Below are 26264 nucleotides of genomic sequence, written 5' to 3'. Positions count from 1 at the left end.
TACCTGCAATGCACTGTAATGAATTGATCTTTATGAATAGTAAATAGATGAGCTTTTCACTCAACCTTGGTACATGTGATAATGATAAATCAATTACAATTTCAATTGGTCCATATGGATTACTCCAAGTATCTAGTCAGCTTTTATTCTCTATCCCACTTGCTGAGTCTTGCATTTGGTAACTCATCTTCTAATTAGGCTCATTTATGAATTCCTCTTTCTTTCCCTCTTGTCTGATAATTTCAGCTTTCATTTACTATTTTCTCTTTGTACCTCACTAATCCTTGCCATCCTCTTTTAGCTGGATAGCAAGGATAGATCAATGGAGTGTTATTCAGCCTCTGCTAGTCTTCAGCTAATCATAAATATTCAATTTTAGTCTCTTGGCAGCAGTCTCACCTCCCCCACATTGGTCTTGGTCTTTAAGTTATTTTGGATAAAAGGTAGTTGATCTGAAACATTAACACATTTTCTGCAGGGGTATTTCAAACTGTTTAATTGGGGCCTTAGAACAGTTAATTCAGGGTTTCAGCAGCAGAAAGCTGAGACAGGTAACTGGGTAAAATTGTAATAAGGATTAAGGCTGAGAAGGTAGGTGAGTGTTTATTTGGGTGGACACGTGCATTGTCTTCGGGTGATTTGCAGCGGGACATTCTGCAGCAGACTTATTTCGTGCATCAGGTGATAACGTAGGTAGTGCTGAACACTGAGGTGAAGCCCACTGTTACATTGGTTCTTGGGCTCCTTTGTGTTGTCTCACAAACACACCAGATGCTAGAGGAACTCAGTAAGTTGGGCAATATCAATGGAGCGGATTTAACAGTCGACGTTTCAGGCTGCAATCCTAATGACATGTTTCAGCCCTAAATGTCCATTGTTTGTTTTCCTCCTTAGATGCTGCCTAACTTGCTGAGTGCACTTTGTGTGCTTTGCTCTAGATTTTCAGCATCTGCAGAATGTCTTTGTGCTGAGCTGAGGCCTCTGTCAATTAATGTTGAGCATGGATGTTGCGTCCTAGCTGTCTGGGTACGTAAGCCTGAGCTGTATGATATGGAGAGCAAGTTGTTGTCCACTTGAAAGACTCGGTCTCTATAAAATAGGGGTTCTGCCTAGCAGAGTGCTCATCATGGGAAGAGGTCGTCATTGGAGTAGTTTGAGGCAGACTAGTAAGGCTTTGGCTCAACTGGCGCAGAGAAGGTAAGTCGGTAAGCTCATTCCTTATTTCATATTTAAATATTGAGAGAATAGGGGGTATGTCTACAGAGCCACTGTTCTGCTCTGGGTGTTAGATGTGTGATTTCCAGGAGACTTCCAGTCTCCCCACTGGCCACATCTGCAGCAGATGCAGAGAGATGCAGCTTCTTAGAGACTGTGTCAGGGAACTAGAGCCGCAGTTCGATGACCTTGAGCTTCTTCGGGAAAGTGAAGCAGTGATAGACAGGAGCTACAGGTAAGTAGTCACCCCAAGGCTACAGGAGACTGATAAATGGGTGACTGTCAGGAGAGGGAAAGGAGAGCATCAGATAGTGGAGAGTGTCCCTGTGGCTGTCCTCAACAATAACAACTCAGTTTTGAGTACACTTTGGGGGGACAGCCTTCCTGGGGGAAGCAACAGTGGCTGCGCCTCTGGCACTGAGTCTGGCCCTGTAGATCAGAATGGTAGGGAATTGATTAGGATGGCTGCAGTAAAAGGGGACTTTGTAGTCAGGGGGACAGGTAGGTGGTTCTGTGGACACAAAAAGGAAATACAGATGATAGTTTGCCTCCCAGGTGCCAGGGTCTGCGATGTTTCTGGACGCATCCACAAATCCCTGGAAAAAAGAGGGTGAGCAGCCAGAAGTCGTGGTACATATTGGTACCAACATCATGGGTAGTAAAAGTGAGGGGGTCCTGAAAAAAGAAAGCAAAGAGTTAGGAAGGAAGCTGAGAAGCAGGAATCATATATAAGCCTCCATATAGTAGCCAAGATGTGGGGTTGAGATTGCAAAGTGAGCTGGAAAAGGTATGTAACGAAGGTAATGATGTAATTGTAATGGGGGACTTGAATGTGCAAGGGCATTGGGGAAAATTGGGTTGGTGTCAGATCACAAGAGAGGGAATTTGTTAAATGCCTATGAAATGGCTTTTTAGAGCAGCTTGTGTTTGAGCCTACTTGGAGAGGTTATTTTAGATAGGGTGTTGTGTAATAACCCAGATCTTACTAGGGAGCTTAATGTAAAGGAACCATTAGAAGGTAGTGATCATGATATGATTGAATTCATTCTACAGTCGGAGAGGAGACGCATATGTCGCATTTATTAGTATCACAATGGAATAAAAGGGAATTATAGAGGCATTAGAGAGGAATTTACCCAGATGGATTGGAAGAGGATACTTGTAGGGATGACAGCTGAGCAGAGGTGGCTGAAGTTTTTGACAATAGTTCACAAAGCGCAGGATAGATGTATCCCAGAGGAAGAAGTTCTCAAATGGCAGGGGTAGGCAACCGTGGCTGATAAAGGAAGTTAAAGACTGCATAAAAGCCAAGGAAAGAGTGTATATGGTAGAAAAAGTAAGTGGGAAGTTGGATGATTGAGAAGCTTTTAAAATCCAACAAAAGGCAACTAAAAAAGCTATATGTCAGAAAAAAATGCGGTATGAGGGATACCAAAGCGGTTTTTTCAGTTATATAAGAATAAAGAGAAGTGAGAGTTGATATTGGACCAGTGAAAAATGATGCTGGCGTAATAATGGGGGACAAAGAAATGTAAGATGAACTTAATGAGTACTTTGCATCTGTCTTCACTGTGGAAGACACAATGTGCCAGAGGTCCATGAGTGTCAGGGAGTAGTTGTGAGTGCCATTGCTATTACAAGGAAAAAGTGCTTGGAGAAAGGTGGCTAAGTCACCTGGACCAGATAGATATGTGCCAGAGTCCTGAGAGGAGTTGCTGAAGAAATAGCAGATGCATTGGTTATGATCTTTCAAGAATCACTTGATTCAGACATGGCCTTGGAAGACTGCAAATGTCACTCCACTCTTTAAGAAGGGAGGATGGCAAAAGAAAGGAAATTATCGTCCATTTTTGTCTAATGTCAGTGGTTACAAATGTGTTGGGATCTATTATTAAGGATGAGGTTTTGGGGTACTTGAAGATTAATGATAAAATAAGTCAAAATCATCATGGTTTTTGTCAAAGGAAATTTTGCCTGGCAGATCTATTAGAGTTCCTCGAAGAAGTAACAAGCAGGTTGGACAAAGGAGAGACAGTGGATGTTATTTACTTGGATTTTCAGAAGGCATTCAATAAGGTGCCATACATGAGGCTGCTTAATAAAATCCTATGGCATTACAGAAAGGGTACTGTCATAGAGGAATGGCTGACAGGCAAGAGGCAGTGAGTGGGAATTAAAGGGGCCTTTTCTGATTGGTTGCTGGTGACTAGTGGTGTTCCTCAGGGGTCAGTATTGGGACTGCATCTTTTGACATTGTCATGGTTTGGATAATGTAATTAATGGCTTTGTGATAAAGTTTGCTGATGATACAAAGATAGCTGGAGGGGTGGATAGTGCTCAGGAAGCAATGCAATTGCAGCAGGACTTAGACAAATTGGAAGAATGAGCAAAAAAGCGGCAGATGGAATACAGTGTTGGGAGAGGTATGATACTGCATTTTGGTAAAAGGAATAATAGTGCAGACTATTATCTAAGTGAGGAGAAGGTTCAAACAGCTGAGGTTCAGAGGGACTTAGGAGTCCTTATGCAAGATTTCCAGAAGGTTAATTTACAGGTTGAGTTTGTGGTAAAAAAGGCAAATGCAATGTTGGCATTTCTTTCAAGGGGAATAGAATATAAAAGCAAGGAGATAATACTGAGCCTTTATAAGACGCTAGTCAGGCCACAGTTGGAGTATTGTCAACAGTCTTGGGCCTCATATTGTTATAAACTTCTTTCGATATATGCGATGCAAAGACACCATGTACTACGATGAAAGTAACTTTAACTCTTTATTAGCAAGTTACTCGAGAGAACCCTTCTTAATCACTCTCTCTCGGAGGCTGCTTTGAGGGTCTCTCCCTCTCTCCCTCCCCCCCTCTCCCCCCCTCTCCCCCCCTCTCCCCCCCTCTCCCCCCCTCTCCCCCCCTCTCCCCCCCTCTCCCCCCCTCTCCCCCCCTCTCCCCCCCTCTCCCCCCCTGAAGCAAATACAGTTCTTCTTATATCATGCAGTCACGTACACAGATACATGTGGATTCACCCCCTTTAGTTTCTCTACAGATGAGTATTGTTAACTTTATCAATCATAAATTGTTGGTATAACAGTTTTAATTGCTACTATGTCTGGATGTAGACAGGCACAGGCTTACCATCCAAAGCCTCCTGACCTTGGAAATAGTCCTTTTTTATGCAGGTGCCATAAGGAATACAAGGTACAATAAATTTCTCGCAGTAATTAATTCAGATTCAGATTCAGTTTATTGTCATTCAGAAACCACAAATGCAATGCAGTTAAAAAATGAGACAACGTTCCTCCAGAATGATATCACAAAAGCACATGACAAAACAGACTACAGCAGAAAATCCACATAATGTTTGGCAATCCCCAATCCAGAGTCCGGAGAGGCTGCTGCATATTGATATCGCGCCACCATCTTAGCGCGTTCCCCGGAAAGGAGCTCCAATCCACCAGACAAACAAGACCAAAAACTAAAGCTACAAGACCTGCACAAAACTGCATAGTCACAACATACAGTTACAACAGTGCAAACAATAGCGTAATTGACAGACCATGGGCGCAGTAAAAATAGTCCAAAGATGTTAAAAGACTGTAAGTTCAAAAGAAACCACCACACAGTGTCCACAAGTCCCCAGGGTCCCGACAGACTCGCCATCCTATGCAGGCGGCAGAAGGAAATACCCCCGCAATGGACTTTCACGGCGCCGCCTGACTCAGCCTCGCAGATGCTGCACACAATGAAAGCTCCGTTGAATCCAGCCTCGCAGACACAGCACACAATGAAAGCGACCTGACCGCAGCAGACTCCGAGTCCGTCGAACCTCCGCGCCTCCGACCATCCCCTCCGGCACAGCTTCTCCAAGCACTATCCTCTGCCGAGCGTATTAAGACGCCCCCTTCAACGGCCATCGGCAACGCAACCCCGAGGACTGGGGGCCTGTTCATCCCAGCAGAGACCTGGACCTCACAGCAGCAGCAGCAATGAAGAAGGTCTTCCTGGAGATTTCTAGATGTTCCTCCGTGCTCCCGCGTCCGTTTTTCATCCGATTATGATTGCGCACGGCACCCCACTTCACAAATAACAGATAATCAGTTCCAGAGTGGCCGCTGCAAGCTGCGTTGCGCCGCCATCTTGGATTGAATCAGAAAATAATACAAGTTACCCTAAACAAAACAAAAGTTAAGCGCAGATCGCATACCAAGGGTGCTGTCACCCGCTCAGCTTATCTTATGGGAAAGCATTTGCGTTATACTTTTATTTCCTCAAGCTCAGCTTATCTCATGAGAAAGCATTTGCTCAATTATACTCTTTTTCTCAAGCTCATAGCTGCTATGACCTTTTAAAAAAAAATAGCCAGGGTCACAAGCAGCCTACGAGATGCTAACTTCTTAATAATACAATATAACAGAAAGGATGCGTTGTCATTGGAGAGAGGTTCACGAGGATGATTCTGGGAATGAAGGAGTTAACATGCGAGGAGTATTTAGCAGCTTTGGGTCTGTACTTACTGGAATGCTGGAGCATCTCATTGAAACCTACCGAATGTTGAAAGGACTAGATAGGTTGGATGTAGAGAGGATATTTCCTATGATGGGGGTATCTGGAACTAGAGAGCTCAGCCTCCGCCTCAAAATTGAGTGGTGACATTTTAGAACAGAAGGAAGGAAGATTTTTTGGCCAGAGAGTAGTGAATCTGTGAAATGCTTTGCTGCAGACTGTGGTGGAGGCAAAGTCCATGTGTATGTTTACGGCAAACGTTGATAGTTTCCTGATCGGTCAGGGCATCAATGTGTATGGTGAGAAGGCAGGTGTATAGAGTTGAATGGGATCTGAGATCAACCATGATGGAATTGTTGAGCAGACTCGATGAGCTGAATGGCCTAATTCTGCTCCTATGACTTATGATCTTATGTAGCAAGCTCCTCCACTCCATGCATCTGACGAACCCAAAGGAGACTGATACAGTTTGGTACCCATAGTGTTGTGGTTGCCAGTCAGCATTGAACTCCACGTAAGACTGTCTTTGGGACTCCGGATTTTTCCCTTGGGGTTTACTCCTGAAGCCTTTCCTGTAAGTTGGTATAGCCATAAGGCAGCGGAGGTTTAAGATCAGAGTTTTCTTTCTCCTAGATGAGCTGTCTACCACAGCTGATGAGCCCTATCTGCCCAAAGTGACTGGTTTTAAGATGCCAGTAACCTGCCTTTGCCCCTTCTCTTGTCAGTAGAAACAATTCCGTTGGGCTTAGTAGCTAAGCCGCATGTGAAGGCGTGGACCTGTACTTGGTTGTCAGAGGCTTTATGAGATGTATGCCATTGGGCTTTTCCCCATTACCGCCCATGGCTATAACTACCTTAAGGAACCTATCCTTTGTGTTGTTTGTATATTTGTGCAACAATTGAGGCATTCTGTTTTGTTCCTCTCTGGATAATTGAGGGTCAACCATATTTTGTACTGTGATGGACAAAAACCTGAATGGAGGATGTTGGACTCCGGTTTGCAAAGATGGGCATATCTGAATAGCTGTGGGCATACATCTACTGATGCTTCTGGACACATCGTCAGTGATGTTCCTGGAATCATCGGGTATTTCGGGTCTTTCAACATCATACACCCTTCTCCAGGTGACCCAGCCGGGGCTGATCATATCCCAGCTTGTGTCCAGGTGGCTAGCTACACATGACTCCATGGCTCCCCTCTCTTGAGCCACAGCCATCTTGAGGCCCTCTCTGCCGTATCAGTGGTATTGTGGATGGCTCTTCTCTTCCTCTCTCCCTTGATGCCCAAATTGCTGTAGGCTCTGGCTAAGGAATGGGCTGCGGATCCCCTACAACCAACTTCCACTGAGCGACACCTCGCTCTCCATCCAGGTTGCTTGCATTTGCTGAACAGTCCTGCATACTTAGCTTCCTTACAAAGGCCTCTTCCAAGTAAATTTAAGAACAGAAGGTAGGAGCAGTGATGTATTTTTGGCAGAGAATTATGAAGGCTTCTGGATAGTAATAGACTATACTCTGTAGTTGAATCTGGCACGTGGTGCCTTAGCCATTTGTGCTTGAGGAGTAATCAGTTCAATTCAGGGGAGCAAGACTTCTGAAACCAGGTTCTATACAAAGGCAGTAATGTAGTTTTCATCAAGAAATATGCCAATTGTAGTTAATGTTTTAGGTTCATTTGGAGAGTATCATATTTTTGAGAATGTGTTACAAATCTAGTATGACAGACCTGGTACAGATAACCATATTTGCACAATTGTCTGCACATTGATACAATTACACTTATTTCATTGAAGACTACTACATATACATTTTCTCAGTATATTGTTGTTGCGAACTTTTGAGATGGAGGAAATTTATTTTACAAAAGGGATTTTCAGAAATAAGAATTGTTTTCTGCATTATATATGTTAACCTAATATTTTGCAGGAATGTTATGCTTGTGGAAATATTTTTGGGGGGAAAATATTAAAATCAAATACACATAGCTCAATTCATTTAATTAAAATAGGAGCAGTTATGTTGAATTATTTTTGAACTTGGCAATTAATATGCAAATATTCTGATACCTTTTTATAAATTGAACAGTATGCTTAATTTTATGCAGAACGAGTTTCACTCAGACATCAGAGAAGTTGCCAGCTTGTTAATAGAACAGAGATGTGCATTATTAATGCCTTATGGAAGCGCTGATTACATTACATTATGGAAATCAGTAGTTGCAATCCTTATTTTCGTTTAGTAGTGAAAATGAGAGAATTATATGGTCTCTGTTCCCTGACGTTGAAAACCTGCCAAATGCATTGGCACTGAGGACCCTGTAACATTTTTCTTATTGCCAAAATTGCCTAAGCCTTCATAAACTAGAGAATTTTTTTTCCACCTGTTCCTCTTTCCTTGCTCTTTTAAACCTTTAATCATCATCATGGGCAAACCAAATTTGCCATTTGGAGGGGGTGAATTTATTGCAAGGAGGTGCTTAATTGATTCATCAAGATAGGAATTTGCATTAACATTTGCATGCTGGTTATTAGTATCTCATGCTCATTGATTAACATCTGAGTAAGGTTTGGTAGTATGCAGTGCTTTTTATCAGTCAGTTTTTATTAAGATTTAACTTGGGGGAAATGTTACTCATGTGCATTCATTTAACTAATTATATTTTGCATATTTGCTTTGCTATTGAAGAAATTTTGCTGCTAGAACTTAAGGCAAAAAAACCCCAATGGTTTTAGTTGACGTTTAAATTATCTGACAATAAAAAAAAGTCTGTTCAGTTCACTCTAATTGTAATGTGATAGGATATATTATTTGACATAAAACTTTTCAGAAATGTCAGAATCAAGTTTATTATCACTGGTATGTGATATAAAATTTGTTAACTTAGCAGCAGCAGTTCAATGTAATACATAATCTAGCAGAGAGAGAAAAAATAAATAAAATAATAATAAACAAGTAAATCAGTTATGTATATTGAATAGATTTAAAAGAATTTGAAATAACAGAAATACTGTATATTTAAAAAAAAGTCAGGTAATGTCCAAAGATTCAATGCCTATTTAGGAATTGGATGACAAGGGAAGAAGCTGTTCCTGAACTGCTGAACGTGTGCCTTCAGGCTTCTGTACCTCCGACCTGATGGTAAGAGTGAGAAAAGGGCATGCCCTGGGTGCTGGAGGTCCTTAATAATGGATGCTGCCTCTCTGAAACCCTGCTCCCTGAAGATGTCCTGGGTACTTTGTAGGCTAGTACCCAAGATGGAGCTGACTAGGTTTATAATCTTCTGCAGCTTCTTTTGGTCCTGTGCAGTAGCCCCTCCATACCAGACAGTGATGCAGCCTGTCAGAATACTCTCCACAGTACAACTATAGAACTATAGCTTTATATCACTAATATAAACACTTTATAAAGCTATAGTTCATAGCTTTATAGCTCTATAACACAGCACAACTATATCTTTTGCGTGTATTTGTTGACATGCCAAATCTCTTCCAACTCCTGATAAAGTATTCCCTACTTTATAACTACATCGATTATGTTGGGACCAGGTTAGATCCTCAGAGATCTTGACACCCAGGCACTTGAAACTGCTCACTCTCTCCACTTCTGATCCCTCTATGAGGATTGGTGTGTGCTCCTTCGTCTTACCCTTTCCGAAGTCCACAATCAGCTCTTTCGTCTTTCTGACGTTGAGTGCCAGGTTGTTGATGCGGCATCACTTCACTAGTTGGCATATCTCACTCCTGTATGCCGCCTTGTCCCCACCTGAGATTGTGCCAACAATGGTTGTATTGTCAGCAAATTTATAGATGGTAGTTGAGCTATGCCTAGCCACACAGTCATGTGTATGCAGAGAGTAGAGCAATGGGCTGAACACACACCCCGGAGGTGCGCCAGTGTTGATCGTCAGCAAGGAGGATATGTTGTCCCCAATCTGCACAGGTTACCTTCCTTGTGATTAAATTTAGTAAATGGACATTGTCAGAAGAAACTTTTTGCATCCAATACTGCAATGGGTTGGATTGTGTTGGTGACTAATAGGCAGTTCTATAGACAATTGTGTAGTGTTTAGATGCATACAATTTCCTGCCCCGTCCCTGAACATAGTGGCATTCCATATTATTAAGTTGAGGGTGGGATATTCAATGAAGTTGCAATGCAAGGCTAAATTCTTTTGGGGCTTCCTGAAATCATAGTACTATATAAATGCTAGCCTGATTTTTTTTTTACTACCTTCTGTCTTGAGTTGCTGCAGCATTCTGAGTAAGATTACATTGTCTTTAGAATTTTGTGCATCAAGTAGTATAGACCCTTGGTTGTGCAACCTTGAGTCTAGATAAAAGTTAAACTTCTAATTACTCTATTTAGTGCATCCACACATCTTAATTAAACGTAACTAATCAGAATGGGCAAAAGGCACAAGCCATGTGGATTTGTATATCTCCTTTAATTATTAAATGCATCTATTAAGCATGTTTTTATTGCATTATCTCACAGAGTTTCATGGGTGCCAATTTTCACAAGACCATACAGCTATTAAGAGTTGGTCTTGTGGGGGGGGGGGGAACAAGGAAGGTAGACAGAATGGTGGAGTACTTCACTGAAAGAATTCAGATCTAGCTGGTGAGATATTTGAAGTCTTTCTGATCATAGGTAGGTTGAAAGCTGGTATGCAAAGTTCCTTGGAGAATTGAAAGACTAGAAGAGGCTACTGACAGTAGAATGGGATCATTTGTGACCTGATTGATTATCAGGGCACCAAAGGAATTGTCAGCATTGTCCTAATGATGTTCAAAATAAACATTAAAAAACAAGGTTTTTAAATGTGACGATGCAGTTTACAAATATATTTGTAAAATTTGACCACCAAATTGCTTATTTTATTGTCTGATACCTTTTTGCTTGGCAAATTGAATGTACCTTTTACATTCAGTGCTTTGACATTTCAGTTCGGGTTTAGATTGCTCTAACTGACTTTTACTCCACTGGCAGTATATCAGAGCGATTCTGTAATTCAGTTTTTTGAGTTATACAAATAAATGTATTACACTGTGTTCTAAACCAAATTATAAATGTGCTAAATAAATAGCATTCTTAAGGTGTTTTTAACGGCATTTTTAAAATATTTCAATAGAACTGGGAATCTCTGCAAGAATTATTATTTCTACTTATTTAATTCTGTATGGACATGGAAAGCTATATACATTTGATCTTCAATAGAATGATTTATTTTTTAACGTTTGATTAGTACTATCAAAGGAAGTTAAGTCTACTAGGTAATCCTTCCTGAGTAATAATATTGGTATGAGAGAGAAGAGGGGAAGAGTTGTTATGAATAATTCATGAATGTTGCCTCTCATTGTTCATGTTCTTCTGTTTTACATAGAATCTAAAATGAGCAATCCGTCAGAATCTATCAAGCCTTCCGTGGATGGCAATGAAGGGAGCACAGGTAGGGGCTGTTTTAACCATGAGGGGTTGAATGATTTTTTTTCATTTTTAGGGTATAATTCATTTTCCATTTTGTATAACTGGTATTTTTTTTGGTCCTTGGGCATTTAAATTGTTTGTAATATCTTAATTCATGCAGTATAACTTCACAGCTCCAACATGCTTCTGGTTAATTGGATACGTTGGGACCAGCACATTTTGGCCCAATTAAGCGACTAATCCAGTTAGCCGAAGTTAAATGAATAACATTAGAGGGCATAAGAAAGACAAACTGCTGTTTAGCTGAGTAATAAATTATGCATTTAAATGAAACGGAACAAATTAGAATACTGCCAGTACTACTACGGTATTATAAAACTGTGTATTAGTTCCTTGTAGTTATCAACAGAAGAATTAATCCATGCTGTGGTCTTTTGATTGGCTATAAATGAACAAAATTGGTACAGACACCTAGTGCATATAATAGGCTACCTTAATTGTCTTCCTGCATAAAGTCAAAATAAAAGAAAAAGAAAATTAGCAAAATTTACTGCTTTTTGAATTGGAATCTGCCAGCTCAAATGGATATATAATACAAACACACGACACTGATGCTGTTTTAAAAACAGTTTGCTCTGCAATGTTCAGCGGCAGTTTCTGGTATCTCCAAGCCTGAATGCTTGAAACCACAATGAGCAAAACTGCTTTTAATTGTTTTATTGCTTATTTTTCGCCATCTATCAGTGACAAAAACCACTGCATTTTGAACACAAACTTCCGTAACTGACACTATTTCAAAGCTGTTCGCTTTAAGCACAGTGCAGAGTTTAATGGCCACACAGGTGCACATGACTGATGCTAGTTAACCAGTTTTCTAGTTACTAGAAACTGGCAACAATCTTCTGCCCAATTAAGCAGCGTAGTGTCCCAAATAAATGTAGCGAATCCTGCTTATTTTCTCGATTAGTTTTTGTTCTTTAAGAGTTCTCCCAGAGAAGCAGCTGCCCCAATTAACCTGAATCCACTGTATGTTATAACTCCAATATAACATATATAAATGACTTTGATGGGAATGTTTAGTAAGTTAGCAGGCAACACAAGAACTGGGAGAGCTGCAGAAAGTGGGCGTTTATCTAGGAATACAGAGGGGCATTGATTAGCAAGAAAGTTGGGCAGAGCAGTGGCAGTAGAATTTAAATCAAACAAGTGTGAGGTAATGCACTTTGAGAAGTCAAATGCTAAATACATACAGTAAATAAGAGAGATGTTAGGAGGACTGATGTACAGGGAGACCTTGAAGTACAAGTCCATTGTTGCCTGAAAGTAGCAACATATAGTTGTTGGATAATTTAGTGAAAAAGACATTTGGTAAGCTTGTCTGCATAAGCTGAGGCATTGAATGTGTAAGTGGGACATCATGTTGTGTAAATAAAACATTGATTAGACTGCACATAGAATATTGTGTGCAAATCTGGTTGCCTGACAACAGGAATGAACTAGAGGGCACAAGTCTAAAGTGAGGGAAACATTTTAAAGGAGATCTGAGGGGTGAGATTTTCACACATAGGGTATTGAATATATGGAATGAACCACCATTGGAAGTGCTGCAGGCAGCTAAAAATACATTTAAAGATGGATGCTTAGAATGAAAAGATTTCAGTGTTCCCAGCCTGGGGTCTACGGACTCCTTGCTTAATGGTTGGCACAAAAAGATTAGGAATCTCTGGGGGATATGGGTATAATGAGGCAAATAGGATTAGTGTAAGCAGGCAGCTTGGTTGGCATAGACAAGTTGGGCCAGATGGCCCAGTTCAGTGTTCTATAACTATGATTCCATGGCTGTTTTTCTTTATTTACCTCATTTGCCTGGAACATGGAATGTAGAACAAATCAGAATTTCATTTCTCATTGTAACTGCAAACTGGTACAAATACAACTGCAGTTTATTGATTTCCTGTTAGTTTTGGAGTGAAATTCGTACACTATTAATATAGAATCAAAAAACTGATGGCAAGAAATCTGAAATACAAAACAACAGTGCTGGAACTAAGAAAGAAATTAATATGAAAGTAAAAGTAGAACATTTTTGTACAGGGTTTGCTGTACTTAGCAGGATGTTGATGATGCCTATTTTCTAATAATTTGCTTTGTAGTTCATTTAACATACAATTGTATGTTCTGTCAGGTTTCTATATTCTTCCAGTTTGCCTTGTTATGATGTATCTAGTTCAAAGTAGTAGCATTAAAATATTGAGCAGGCCCTCTATATATAACCAAAACTACCCATTCACGGTAGAACAAAGATCTACAATAGAATCAATGAAAAACTGCACATAAAGACTGACAAATTGTGCAAGTACAAAAAGGAATAAGTAATAATAATAATAAATTAATTAAAAATACTGAGAACGCAAGTTGTAGAGACTTTGAAACTGAGTCCATAGTTTTGTGTTTAGTGATCAGTTCAGTGTTGTGGTTAGTGAAGATATCCAGTCTGGTTCAGAAACCTGATGGTTGAAGGGTAACAACTGTTCTTGAACCTGGTGGTACAGTTATTCTTTACCTACTTCCTGCTCTCTAAGATTATTCTCCCTGAAATCCATTAAATAGCACTTTTTAAACAGAGGAGATTTCGCAGATGCTGGAAATCCAGAACAACAGATACAATATGCTGAAGGAACTCAGCAGATCAGGCAGCATCTGTGGAGAGGAATAAACAGTCAATGTTTCTGGCTGAGGCCATTAATCAGGACTCATTAGACCACCTTCATAAGACTTGATGAAGGGTCTCAGCCCAAAATAGTGATTGTTCATTCTTCTCCATAGATGCTGCCTGGCCAAGATAGCAATTTTATTGAAATGAACTGAGATAATTTGATATTGAAAGTATTGGAATTAGAAGACGTCAAATGTGAAAAGGTGACATCTTGACTATACTGTAAAATGCCCACTACTGTAAACTTGCATAGTTTTTGAGGCCTGTTGCTTCACTGCAACAGGGGAGATCAGAGCTCAGAGTTTCAGTTTGCATGGGCATTAAAGAATTGTGTGTGGGATGCTAAATATGAAATAAAAACAAAAAAATCAGAAATACTCAGCATTTGTGGACATAGAAATTGAATTAATGTTTCAGAATGGTGATCAATCATCCAAACAAGATGGTCCAATTTCACTGGCAACTCTCAACAGAATTTCTAGAACAATAAATCTTGGATATTGTTTATTGAATATTTGATATTTCGTATGTCATATGTGATGACTTTCATAAGACCAGAAGGAACATGGGAACAGATTTAGGCTACTCGTGAGTACAGGCTTGGAGCTTTGAACTACTCCAGTTGATCCTTTCATCCCTGGAATCATTTTCATGAACCTCTTTTGCACTCTGTCCATTGGCAGCACTTCTTTTCTTAGGGATAGGGGGCCTAAACTGCTCCCAAGTGCAGTCTGACCAATGCCTTACGAAGTCTTAGCAACACATCCTTGCTCTTAAATTCTAGTTCTTTCAAAATGAATGTTAACATTACGTTTGCCTTCCTTACGATTGACTCAACATGTAAGTTAACCTTAAATCCCTTTGCCTCTCTGATTTTTGAATTTTCTCCCTGTTTAGAAAATAGTCGGTGTCTTTATTCCTTCTGCCAAAATGTATGACTCTATACTTTCCTGTACTACATTACATCTACCATTTCTTTGCCCGTACCCCTAATCAGTTTAAGTCCTTCAGCAGACGACATGCTTTCTCAACGCGACTTGCCATTTCACCCATCTTTGTATCATTCACAAACTTGGCTATAAAGCCATCAATTCCATCATTCAAATTGCAGTTTTTTAACTCTCTACCCATGGGTTCCACAACTTCCAATCATATATCACCTCTTTCTAAGGATTTGATTCTGTTTTTCACCAGAAGAGCCACCCACCCCCTCTGCCTACCTGCCTGTCCTTTCATTACAGTGTGTATCCTTGAATGTCATGCTCCCAACTATGATCTTCTTTCAGAGATGACTCAAGAATGCCCACAGCATTAACTGCACTACAAGATCATCTACTTTATTCTGTGTACAGCGTGCATTCAAATATTTCTTTGAATATGCATAGATGTAGTTTTTAATCTAGGTTAAGCAGTGTGAAACAGTACCTTAAATAATGCTTTGACTAAGAAATCTTTGAGTGTACCATACTGAAATTTAATTGTATTTTCTTTGTCATTGAAATCAAGATTAAAATCTGTGCAATCTTGAGGAATATTTTCCTTGAGTATTTTTTTTAGTCATTGGTCTCTGTTGATATATTTCCAGGACCTTTTACAATTAAGCATCTGTTGAAAGTTAGAGAAATTCCAGTAAGCCAGAAATTTAAATGATTCAAATAACAGCATGAGTAAGGCATCTATTTCTGCCTGTGAAAAGATAATTTGAGCATCAATTTATTTCCTGAGAGCTATACAATGCTTAATTATGGAAAGATATGCATGAAAATGGACATGATTTAAAATCTTTCGTATATAAGTACTTCACACTCTTTATAAAAGTATGTCACTGGAGAGGCAATATAAAAGTCCCAATCTTGTCCTCTGGTTCTATTTATATCTTTGCGTTGGCAACACAAAACTTCTTGGTAAGACTTGCTTTCTTTTCTCTTTTGTTTTCTCTATTTTCCTATCCTCCTGCTTTGCTCTCTTTCTGCCCATTGTTTTTTTGAATTACTATGATCAACTTTATTGACTGTACAACAAAGCAAAACAATGTTCTGTTGGACCACGATATAGCCACTAAACATATTTCACACACAGACATGGAGCAAAATACTACTGAAAGTAAGGGAATAAAATATAATTCAAAGTGTATGCAGTGCCAAATACATTGAAATGGTACAGTAAACAGCTTGCTGCTCTAGTGACGACACCTAGGGCAGTAAGCTGTTTACTAAGGGAAGATGCTCCACCAACATTAGAAATGGGAGCAGGAGTTACCCCCTCTGTCCTTCGAATTGCTGTGCCGATAAAGAATGTGGTTGATCTGATACCTTAACTTTTGTTATGGATTCAGCAACAATAAATATATGAGTGAGGCAGGGTTTTGCGAACAAATAAAACATTTATTAAAACTCTGAAAAACAAGCCCCCAAAGGTAAACAAATCACTAACATAACCGGAAATCAGCTGCTGTGCGGCAGCTTAAACAGTTCTTAAAGCGATGTTGCAAAAACAGTTCTTCAAAATAGTATTGCAAAAGTTCAAAATGCTTACAGTCCATTTAAAGGAGAGACTTTTTAAGACGATTTAAATTCTCTTTCTCGTCTTCTTGTTGCGATTCCTAGTCGAACTACTTTTCCCACGGAGAATTTACGAGGATGAAATGAAACGGCTTAAAGGCACTGACCTTTCCTTTACAAAACTGTTCCCAATCCTTTCTGCTATTCACAGGGTTTAACACGGGGACAGTCAGCGAATTCCTTCCGAATGAGGATCAGACAAGGTCGAACCTGTTTCACCGTCGAAATCGACTTTACTCGATCTTTTAACTCCCGAACTCCGATCTTCACTCTCCACTGGTTTTTAACTAGCAGTATTATAAAGAAACTGCTGGCAATGACCTTTTAAACTTTAGGCATTAAATAAAACTTCATCTTTCAACTAAACTGCGTCATAACATTAAATCACGCAGTGGCATGAAGTCAACATGGCAAATCCAGCCACGAACTGCCCCTCCTCCTTTTATACCCTGTTTTTTAAAAAAAAACAAACAAACCTGTCACATGACCTCTACTGGCGGGAAAATGACGTCACTCCACCATCACAAGACCATTACCTCAAGTCCAGTACAGCTTCAACACCAGTCACGTGACAAGGGTACCACTATCAAGTGTCACGGGTACGTAACACTTCACATTCCTGTTTCTAATAGCTCTTGATTCCCCTACAGTCCAAAGATTTATTTTGTCCTTCGATACATTCACTGACTTATCCCTCTTTAGTATAAGTACAGTTGGCCCTCCTTATCTGTAGGTTCCGCATGCGTGGATTCAACCGCGAAGTTCACTCTCCAGCACTTGTTGTTTGAGCAAGTCCAGACTTTTTTTTCTTTATTCCTTAAATAATACAGTATAACAACTGTTTACATAGCATTTACATTGTATTAGGTATTATAAGTAATCTAGAGATTATTTAAAGTATATGGGAGGATGTGCATAGGTTACTGCGGATCGGGATCCAAAAAATCTGAAGTTCTCTCTCCAGCACTCATCGTTTGAGTATTTACTTTGTATTAGGTATTATAAGTAAGCAACAGGTACATCTGGTATTATTTAGTGTCAGTTAGTCAAACGTTTGTCTTAGTATATAGTATATATTTTACCTTTCTATGCATATAAAACACTTAAGAAACGTATGTATTTCAATAATTAAACCACTGCATTGCTTAGTAATAATTGTAGCTTTTATTGGGGCAGGGCCTTTCACATGCTCTATTATTTTCACCTTATCCTTTAGAATTGTTCTGATTGTTGACCGACTGTAGCCTAGTGCTTTTCCAACGACTGATGACGTTTTACCTCTTTCCAATCGCTTTATTATTTCCACTTTATTTTCAATCGTGATTGTTTTCTGTCAACTGAGCAGAAACAGTGTGGGTGGCGGTCCCAAGCTCCGCCAGGTCCTAAAGTCCACCACACTGAGACAGGTTAAATAAGAGACTTGAGCATCCGCGTTTTTCGGTATCCACAGGGGGTCCCGGAACCAATCCCCTATGAATAAGGAGGGCCGACTGTATCTCCAAAGATTTATAATACTCTGGAAGAAGAAATTCCCTCTATCTAAATTTATTTGGAAATGTGATACCCAAACTTAGATTCCACACATAACATAAAACACCCTTACAAGATACTGCAGGAATCTGGAGCAACACCAAATGCTGGAGGAATACAGAGATTCTGGCAGCATTTGAGATGCTGTGATTGGTGGTAGGTGAGGAATTCCTGACCTGCTGAGTTTCTCCAGCATTTTGTGTGTGTATTTACACACACACACACACATGCCCCACCCCCCCACTTGAAAGTGAGTTCATAGATTGCAGGAACATTTCAAATGATGGAGCAGGTGAAGTTGAGTGAAGTTTTCCCCTTTGGTTCAAGATTCTGATAGTTCAGGGATAATGATTATTCCTGGACCTGATAGTGAGGGCCGTGAGGATCCTGTACCTTCTTCCTGATGGCAGCAGCGAGAGGAGAGTGTTACCTGGATGGTGGGGGTCCCTGATGATGGATGTTGCTTTCCCGCAGCAAAGTTTTGTGTAGATATGCATAATGATTTGGGGTGGGGGGTCTTTATCAATGGTGGACTGGACCATATCCATTACTTTTTGTAGGATTTTCCACTGAAGGGCATTTGTATTTCCATGCCAGGCGGTGATGCAGCCAGTCAGTATGCTCTCGACTACACATCTTTAGGAGTGTGTCAAAGTTTTAGATGTCATGCTGAATCTTCGTAAACTCCGAATGAAATAGAGGTGTTGCGCTGCTTTCTTCGTAATTCCACTCGTGTGCCGGGTCCAACATATTTGGTGTTATCTGCTCTCAGGATGAGGCTTTTCATTCCAGAATTACTGAGATATCCTCCTCCTTCAAAGAAAGGGGCTTCCCATCCTTCTGCCACCACACCAGGGGCAGGGTTCCTTTTGTCCTCACCTAGTACCCACTACCCTCTGCGTCTAGCACTTAAGTCTCCATATCTTCTGCATTCTCAGCGATGCTATACCATCACCAAGCACTTCTTTCCCTCCGGCCTGTCTTACTCAATGTCAGCTGATTATTGATTTCAGGAGGAGGAAACCAGAGATCTCATGAGCCAGTTCTCATCAGTACCTGTGGCTACACCTTAGTTTGAAGGAGGAAACAAAGGAGAAATTATTGAGGTTGAGGATTTGTTCCGCCAGATGGAGCAGAGTGGTGGTGAAGAGGAATCAGTTGGGTCTGTTGAACAGAAAGAAGCGGAAGCTTTAAGGCTCTCCTGATGGGAAATGGACGTGTACAGGGACTGGACATCCATAGTGCACATGAGATGTCTGGTGCCAGGAAGCTGAAAGGTATTGAAAAGATCAGGAACATGTGAAGTGTCACAGATGTAAGTAGGAAGGGACTGAACCAGGGAGGATAAAACAGAGTCGAGGTATGCAGATATAAGTTCAGTGGGACAGCAACAAGCAGAAACAGTTGGTCTACCACACAGATTCCGTATTTGGCCAGGTGCACCTAGATACTTTTCAAGGGTTCTCCCACCTGAAGGCTGCTTGCATGTTGGCCTCAGAGACCAAAATCACAAGATCACCAGTGGGCTGTGGGAATTTGTGATGTTTCCTCCATGTTTTGACAGTCAACGCTAGCATAGAAGGCATTGAGCTCATCTGGTAGCGAAGCCCTGTTGCTGCCTGTGTTGTTTGATTTATTAGAGGTGTTAGGAGTCAAACCCGGCTACAGCCTTTGACCATCCTTCGATAGTCCAAGTTTAGTCCGGAATTCTCACTTCTCCCATGAGATAGTTTTCTGGAGATTGAACCTGGGCCTCTTGTAACTTACTTGGTCACCAGCTTTGAGTGCCTCTGATCTGGCTCTCATGATTGTGGATCTCGTGGTTCATCCAGGGCTTCTGATTGCGGAAGACTGAACGATTTTGTGGGAGCACCGTCTTCTACAGCCGTTTTAATAAAGTCCAGGACAACCATGGTATATTCATACAGATCCACAGAATAGTCCTTGAATACGGCACACTGTGCTGATTCAAGGCCATCCTGTGGTCATTTGTCTGCCTCATGCAACCACTTCTTTGTTTTCCTAATCATTGGAGCTTTGCTGTTTAGCCTCTGCCTGTATGCAGGAAGGAGGACAGCAAAATGTTCAAATTTTCCAAAATGCAATCTGGGCATGGAATAGTAGGCATTCCTTATCTTAGTATAACAGAAGTATTACACGTAGCCCGCAAAATGCCACAGTGAATTATATCTTTCAAATCCCTCAGGATTTTTCATTGAGATTTTCCATTCTTGAGCTCTTGCCTATGCTTTCTGCTGTTTGAACTTTCTTCCTCGATCGCAATAGCTCACTCAACATGATGTCTATTTTCTTGTTTATTCTCATAATCTGTGTCTGATCATATGATTTTTGCTTTTGTCACTTTTTTTTGTTCATTTTTATTGGAAACATTTTACTTACGCTCTTTTACGCCTCTATTTGTCACCACCTCAAATGTTGCATTTTTTCATTTATATTATAGATGTTTAGGAATTTCTCTTCTGTATTGCCATAATGGGAATTGAAGACATTGTGAATTGATTGGTATTACTTGAAGTTAATTTGAAAAGTTGAAATATGAAGGTAAGCTAGCCAGTAATATAAAAAGAGGATAGCACAAGGATTTTTCAGATATATAAAGAGTAAAAGAGGTAAGGGTGGATGTTGGGCCGCTGGAAAATGATGCTGAAGAGTTAGAAAAGAGGGAACAAAGAAATGGTAGACAATTTTAATAAGTATTTTGCATCAATGTTCACTCCGGAAGACATGAGTAGTATGCAAGAAATGTTTGAGTGTTGGGGAGAAGTGCATTTCGTTGCTATTACCAAGGTGGAGACGCTTGGGAAGCTGCTTAGTGTGAAGGTAGATAAGTCACCTGGATCAGATGGGCTGCACCACAGGATTCTGAAAAAGGTATCTGAAGAGATTGTGGAGGCATTAGTCATGATCTTTCAAGAATCATTAGATTCTGGAATGTTTTCCGGAGGTCTTGAAAATTGCAAATATCACTCCACTTTTTAAGAAGAGAGGAAGATAGAGAAGGGAAATTTTCAGCCAGTTAGCCTGATTTCAGGATGTTGGAGTCCATTATTAAAGATGTGGTTTTGATGTACTTGGAGACACATGATAAAATAGGCCAATGTCAGCATGGTTCCCTTAAGGAGAGATATTGCTTGGTAACTCTATTGGAATTCTTGGAGAGAATGACAGGACAGACAAAGGAGATTTAGTGGATGTTCTTTATTTGGATCTTCATAAGGCCTTTGACAAGGTGCTGCACATGCGGCTGCTTAACAAAACAAAAACCATGGTATTACAGGGAATATACCAGCATGGATAGGAGATTGGTTGACTGGCAGGAGGCAAAGAGTTGAAATAAAGGATGCTTGTTCTGGTTATCTCCAGGGACTAGTAGTGTTCCATTGGGACCAGTTTGTATCCAAATAATTTGGATGACAGAATTGATGGCCATATTTGCAGACGATACAAAGGTAGGTGGAAGGGCATGTAGTATTGGGGAAGCAGGCGGTCTGCAGTAGGAATTGGATAGATTGGGAGAATGGTAAAGAAGTGGCCAACAGAATATAGTGTAGGGAAGTGTATGCACTTTGGTAGAAGGAATAAAGGCAGAGACTATTTTATAAATGGGGAGAAATACAAAAAGCAGAGGTGCAAAGGGATTTGAGAGTCCTTGTGTAGGATTTCCTCAAGGTTAAATTGTAGGTTGAGTTGGTGGTAGGGAAGACAAAGATAGCATTCTTTGCGAGAGGACTAGAATAAAAGAGCAAGGATGTATTGCTAAGCTTTATAAAGCATTGGCCAGACCCCGCTTAGAGTATTATGAGCAGCTTCAGGCTCCTTATCTAAGAAAAGATTTGCTGACAATATAGAAGGTCCAGAGAAGGTTCACAAGGATTCCAGGAACAAAAGGGATAATGCAGGAGGAGTACTTGATGGCTCGGGCCTGCACTCTCTAGAGTTTAGAAGAATTGCAGGGGTGGGGGATATCTCATTGTAACCTATCTAATACTTAACAAGTGAACGTGGAGAGGATGTTTGCTATAGTGGGTGAGTCTAGAACCAGGGGGCACAGCCTCAGAGTAGGTCATCCATTTAGAAGAGTGATGAGGAGGAATATTGTTAGCCATTGGGTGATGAATCTGTGGAATTTATTGCCACGGACAGCTATGGAAGCCAAGTCGGTGAGTATATTTAAAGTGGAGTGTGGTAGATTCTTGGTTTGGCATGGCAAGAAGGGTATGGGGAGGAGGCAGGAGAATGTGAGTCTAATTCGATTCCAATTAGTCATGAGAAACTCCATGTGGAAAGAAATAGCTCTTTTTGGGTTTTTCTTTTGCCCGTATTTACTGTTAGTCATACAATTTTTCTTTCTTTTGTTTACTCGTCATCCTTGATAACTTCTGCCCACTGCAACAGGATTTCACAACCAGGCATATTTTCTCTTTCCTACGAATTTCTGCAGGGGCCACTCTTTCTGTGATTTTTTGACACTTTCCCCTGCAGTCATAGGAGGTGCACCACTTGTCCCTACACCACCCGAATCACCACCAACCAGGAACCAAAACAGCCCTTTCATGATTCAAGTTCATCTTCTCTAGACTTGTCTACTGCATCCTTCTTTTCTCCCACTTGGCTGTATCTACACCTCCTCACCTGGATCTGCTGTTTCTCCTCTCCTGATGTGGGCCTTAAACAGAAATATAAATCATTTCTGTATCTCAAAGGAAGTTCCTAATCCACTGATTTCCTTCAGCAGTTTAATCTGTGTGCTACTCTTCAGTAGCTTTTATCACTTTTGGGGTTTTTTTCATTCTATCATTCTTCAGTTCATGTGAGTTTGGAAGATTCTGGAACTATCCAGTTTTAATTTTCTCCTCTCTCTTGCTCACAATGTCACTTTTAGACGATGTACTTCCATGCCTTTGTGTGTGTTCCTGTGCTGAGTTTTAAATGGTGTACTTAAGATGCGAGGAGGCTCACAAGAGGAAAGCCCTGAAATACCAGTCTTTAGTCCAGGAGTGCAGGGACAAAGGATGGCAGACATGGAGATCAGCTGTAGTGGATTCCCAGCAAGGTTGGTGTGGAGGTTGCTGTCTGCGCTGGACCTTGATGAAAAGAGCAAGAACCAAGCGGCTCACAGGATGGGGGAGGAAGCAGAAAGAGCCTCCGCTGGATATGGAGGAGGCGAGAGGAGTTGAGCTGGATGTCAGGAGCAGATGAGCAGTGACTTGGTCACCACTGGTCTTGACAACTGGAGAGTGTAGTGGTTAAGGGTTGAAACACTCTATTTAGGTTGGACACCACCTGATGACATCAGCAGCTGGCCAAAGGCTATGGTTACCTCATCAGGTAACTGAAGAGAGCACCTTGCTATATGTTGCAAGCAAATGTGTAACTTGCAAACCTTCACCCTTATTTTATGAATGTATCTATATCTCACCATTTGTGCATCCTGTCTCATCACATAGTGAAGCATTTAATTGCTTATGATATTGTATGAAATTGTCATTAGTTCAGAAGAAATTTGATGTAGTCCTAAAGATCGCGAATGAGTTTTTGATTTGAATGGACAGACTGAAATTTTGATTTATAGGGGATATAATCTGTTAAGAATTAAATGTCATAGCTAATGAAGGAAAAGAAAGTATAAGAAATTAAACAAGCTGTCAGAGTAGGAAAATCCTGTTATGTTATTATGTCGAGAAAATAAGTAAAATGAATAATACAATTGTTTTGGAAAAAGAGATGCTTTTGTTGTAATTAAGTTTTAAGCCCTACTCATCAATATATGCAAAATTTCAATTGGTGACTCATTAAAATATTTGAGTGCCTTTTGCCTATTGATTAATTGCCTCCTGTAATCAAAGGTGCATTGCTGCACAGGAGCGTGGGTATGCCTTGCTAGTCTATACATTTATTTTCTCCAGGCTTTTTTTTAATGATAAATGCTTCCATGTAGTTGCCTCATGACCGCAATCTAGGAGTGGTGCATGAAATCTGGAAATAGAAGGCAAATTAAGAGGATAGAAGGAAATGCTGGACCACTGTGAATTAGGTTAAAAGAGATGCTTGAAGAATAATTTAACTTCATGGTCATTAAGTTCAAATGTAATACATCTAATTTATTATTTTCATTTTTCCTTTTTTTTTGTTAGTAAAAATGTTATAAGGCTGGGGTTCCTAACCTGGGGTCTGTGGAACTCTCGCTTATTGGTAAGGCTCATTGGCATATCTCTGCTTTAAGGTATTGTAAGCATAGTCTATTATCTGAGTCTTGAGTGGCAGTCTACTTATAATTCCCATCATTTTCTAAAACATTAGTAGTAATGCAGAGATGTTACAGTGTTTAGCTGTATCATTTAACTTTGGAAGGGATTTAGGTTAGGCCCCTGAATTGTGATGACAAAGATCATGTTGACTGACAGTATTAAAAAGAAAGAGCTGCCTGCCATTGGGTAACAAGTGGTCAGTAACTTTGACGTGTAAACCAAATATAACTCCTTCAATTTCACTTTTTTCCTCTCTTTATGTTTTGTCTCTCTCCAGGTGCGCAAACGAATGGACTGGACTTCCAACGGCAGTCCATTCCAACAGGAGGGCCAATTACAACAGCTCAGGCCTTACTAGGACAACTACAGCAGGTATAATGGGCTATCTTTGGAGAGGAAAAGTGTTATAAAGTAAACTTACTTAATGAGGAGAACTGAATTTTGGTGAGAGCATGGAATCTTAGAATTTCTGTTTTTTACCTTGACAGTGAAATAAAATGGATAGAATTAAATGGAGTTAACTAAAATGTACCTGATTGGCCTGCATAATTTTATGCCCAAGAAGTTTGGTTCACTTGCACTAATTCAACATACCCAAACAAACCCAAACCTACCACGTCCACATGACTGGTTATGCTTCAATATTGGGCTATTGATTTCCATCTGCTAGTTCTCACTTTATGGACATTGATGAGGGGGGTTGTTGACAATGCATTGAACCTAGATTCTTATACATAAACACAAGAGATTTTGCAGATGCTGGAAATTCAGAGCAACATACTCAAAATGCTAGAGGAACTCAGCAGGTCAAGCAGCATCAATGGAAGTGAATAAACAGTCAGTATTTCAAATTCTTTGCCGGTTAAGGCAGTGGGAACATGGGGTGAGGGTGGATTTTTGGGAAATGGACAACTTTGCCTCTAACTTCTATCCTACCCTTCAATTCAGTTGGTCCATTTCTGACATCTCCTTTCCTTTCTTGGTCTCTCTGTCTTCATCTGTGGAGACAAACTGTATACAGATACCTTTCACAAACCTACCAACTCCCATGACTATCTTGATGATAACTCTTCCAAAACTATCTCCTGCAAAATACTATTTCCTTTTTTCAGTTCCTTCATCTCTGCCCCATCTGTTCCCAAGATGAGGCTTTCCTTTCCAGCACATCAAAGATATCCCTCCTCCTTCAAACAACTGGGTTTCCCTTCCTCCACCGTTGATACTGCTGACACCCACGTGCCCTCCATTTCCTGAACATTCGCCCTCACCCTATCTTCGAAGAGGATAGAGTTCCTCTTGTCGGTGAATGGTCTCCTCTGCTGTCACAATGAGGCCACTCACAGGTTGGAAGAGCAAAACCTCATATTCTGACCAGGTAGCCTCCAACCAGGTGGCATGAACTTTGATTTCTCCATAAATTTTCTGGCTCCCCTTCTCTCTTCTACAAGTCCCCACTCTGTCTCCCCCCTCCCCCTTACATCTTCCCCTCGTCTGCCTATCATAACTCCCTACTGTCCTTCCATTTCCCCTTTCTCCCATGGTCCACGCGCCTCTCATCAAATTCTTTCTTCTCCAGCCCTTTACCTTTTCCATCTATCACCTCCCAGTGTTTTGCTACATACCCCTCCCCCACCCTCCTGACTTCACTCATGACCTTTTTAGATTGTACTCCTTCCCCTCCCCCACCTTCATCTGGTATTTCCCCCCCCCCCCCCACCTTTCCAGTTCTGATGACAGGACTCAGACAGAAACATCAACTATTTATTCATTGCCATTGATGCTGCCTGACCTGCTAACAACTTACAGCATTTTGTGTTTTCTTGTGTTTAAAGGTACTTGTGATTTTTTGCGATTCTTAACCTTAATGTTCATGAAAGGTATAGATAAATCACAGAAAGAATCTCCAATACAGCATTACTGAAGTATTACTAATATACACACACACACACCCCACACGCACACACCCCACGCGCACACACCCCGCGCGCACACACCCCGCGCGCACACACAATCACTTGGCCAATAGGTAGTTGAAGAAGTAAGTAAGGCC

At 40.6% G+C, this 26264-nt stretch overlaps 1 protein-coding gene across 10 annotated transcripts in view; it reads left to right on the top strand.

Annotated features, from left to right (window-relative positions):
• The window catches only part of pou2f1b (POU class 2 homeobox 1b), a 169787-nt gene that overhangs the window by 31653 nt on the left and 111870 nt on the right, over positions 1-26264 (top strand). For 7 of the 10 annotated variants that reach the window (XM_059968475.1, XM_059968470.1, XM_059968474.1 and 4 more), the window contains 2 exons: positions 11095-11160; positions 24492-24586. In XM_059968475.1, coding sequence (XP_059824458.1) covers positions 11095-11160; positions 24492-24586 — 161 coding nt within the window. Of the gene's footprint in view, positions 1-11094; positions 11161-24491; positions 24587-26264 lie in introns of those variants that run through there. The other 3 variants (XM_059968476.1, XM_059968472.1, XM_059968473.1) reach the window with 2 other exon arrangements.

This window comes from Hypanus sabinus, chromosome 4 (assembly GCF_030144855.1).
Source record: "Hypanus sabinus isolate sHypSab1 chromosome 4, sHypSab1.hap1, whole genome shotgun sequence".
Lineage (NCBI taxonomy): Eukaryota > Metazoa > Chordata > Chondrichthyes > Myliobatiformes > Dasyatidae > Hypanus > Hypanus sabinus.
This window is presented reverse-complemented; position numbering and strand designations above follow the sequence as displayed.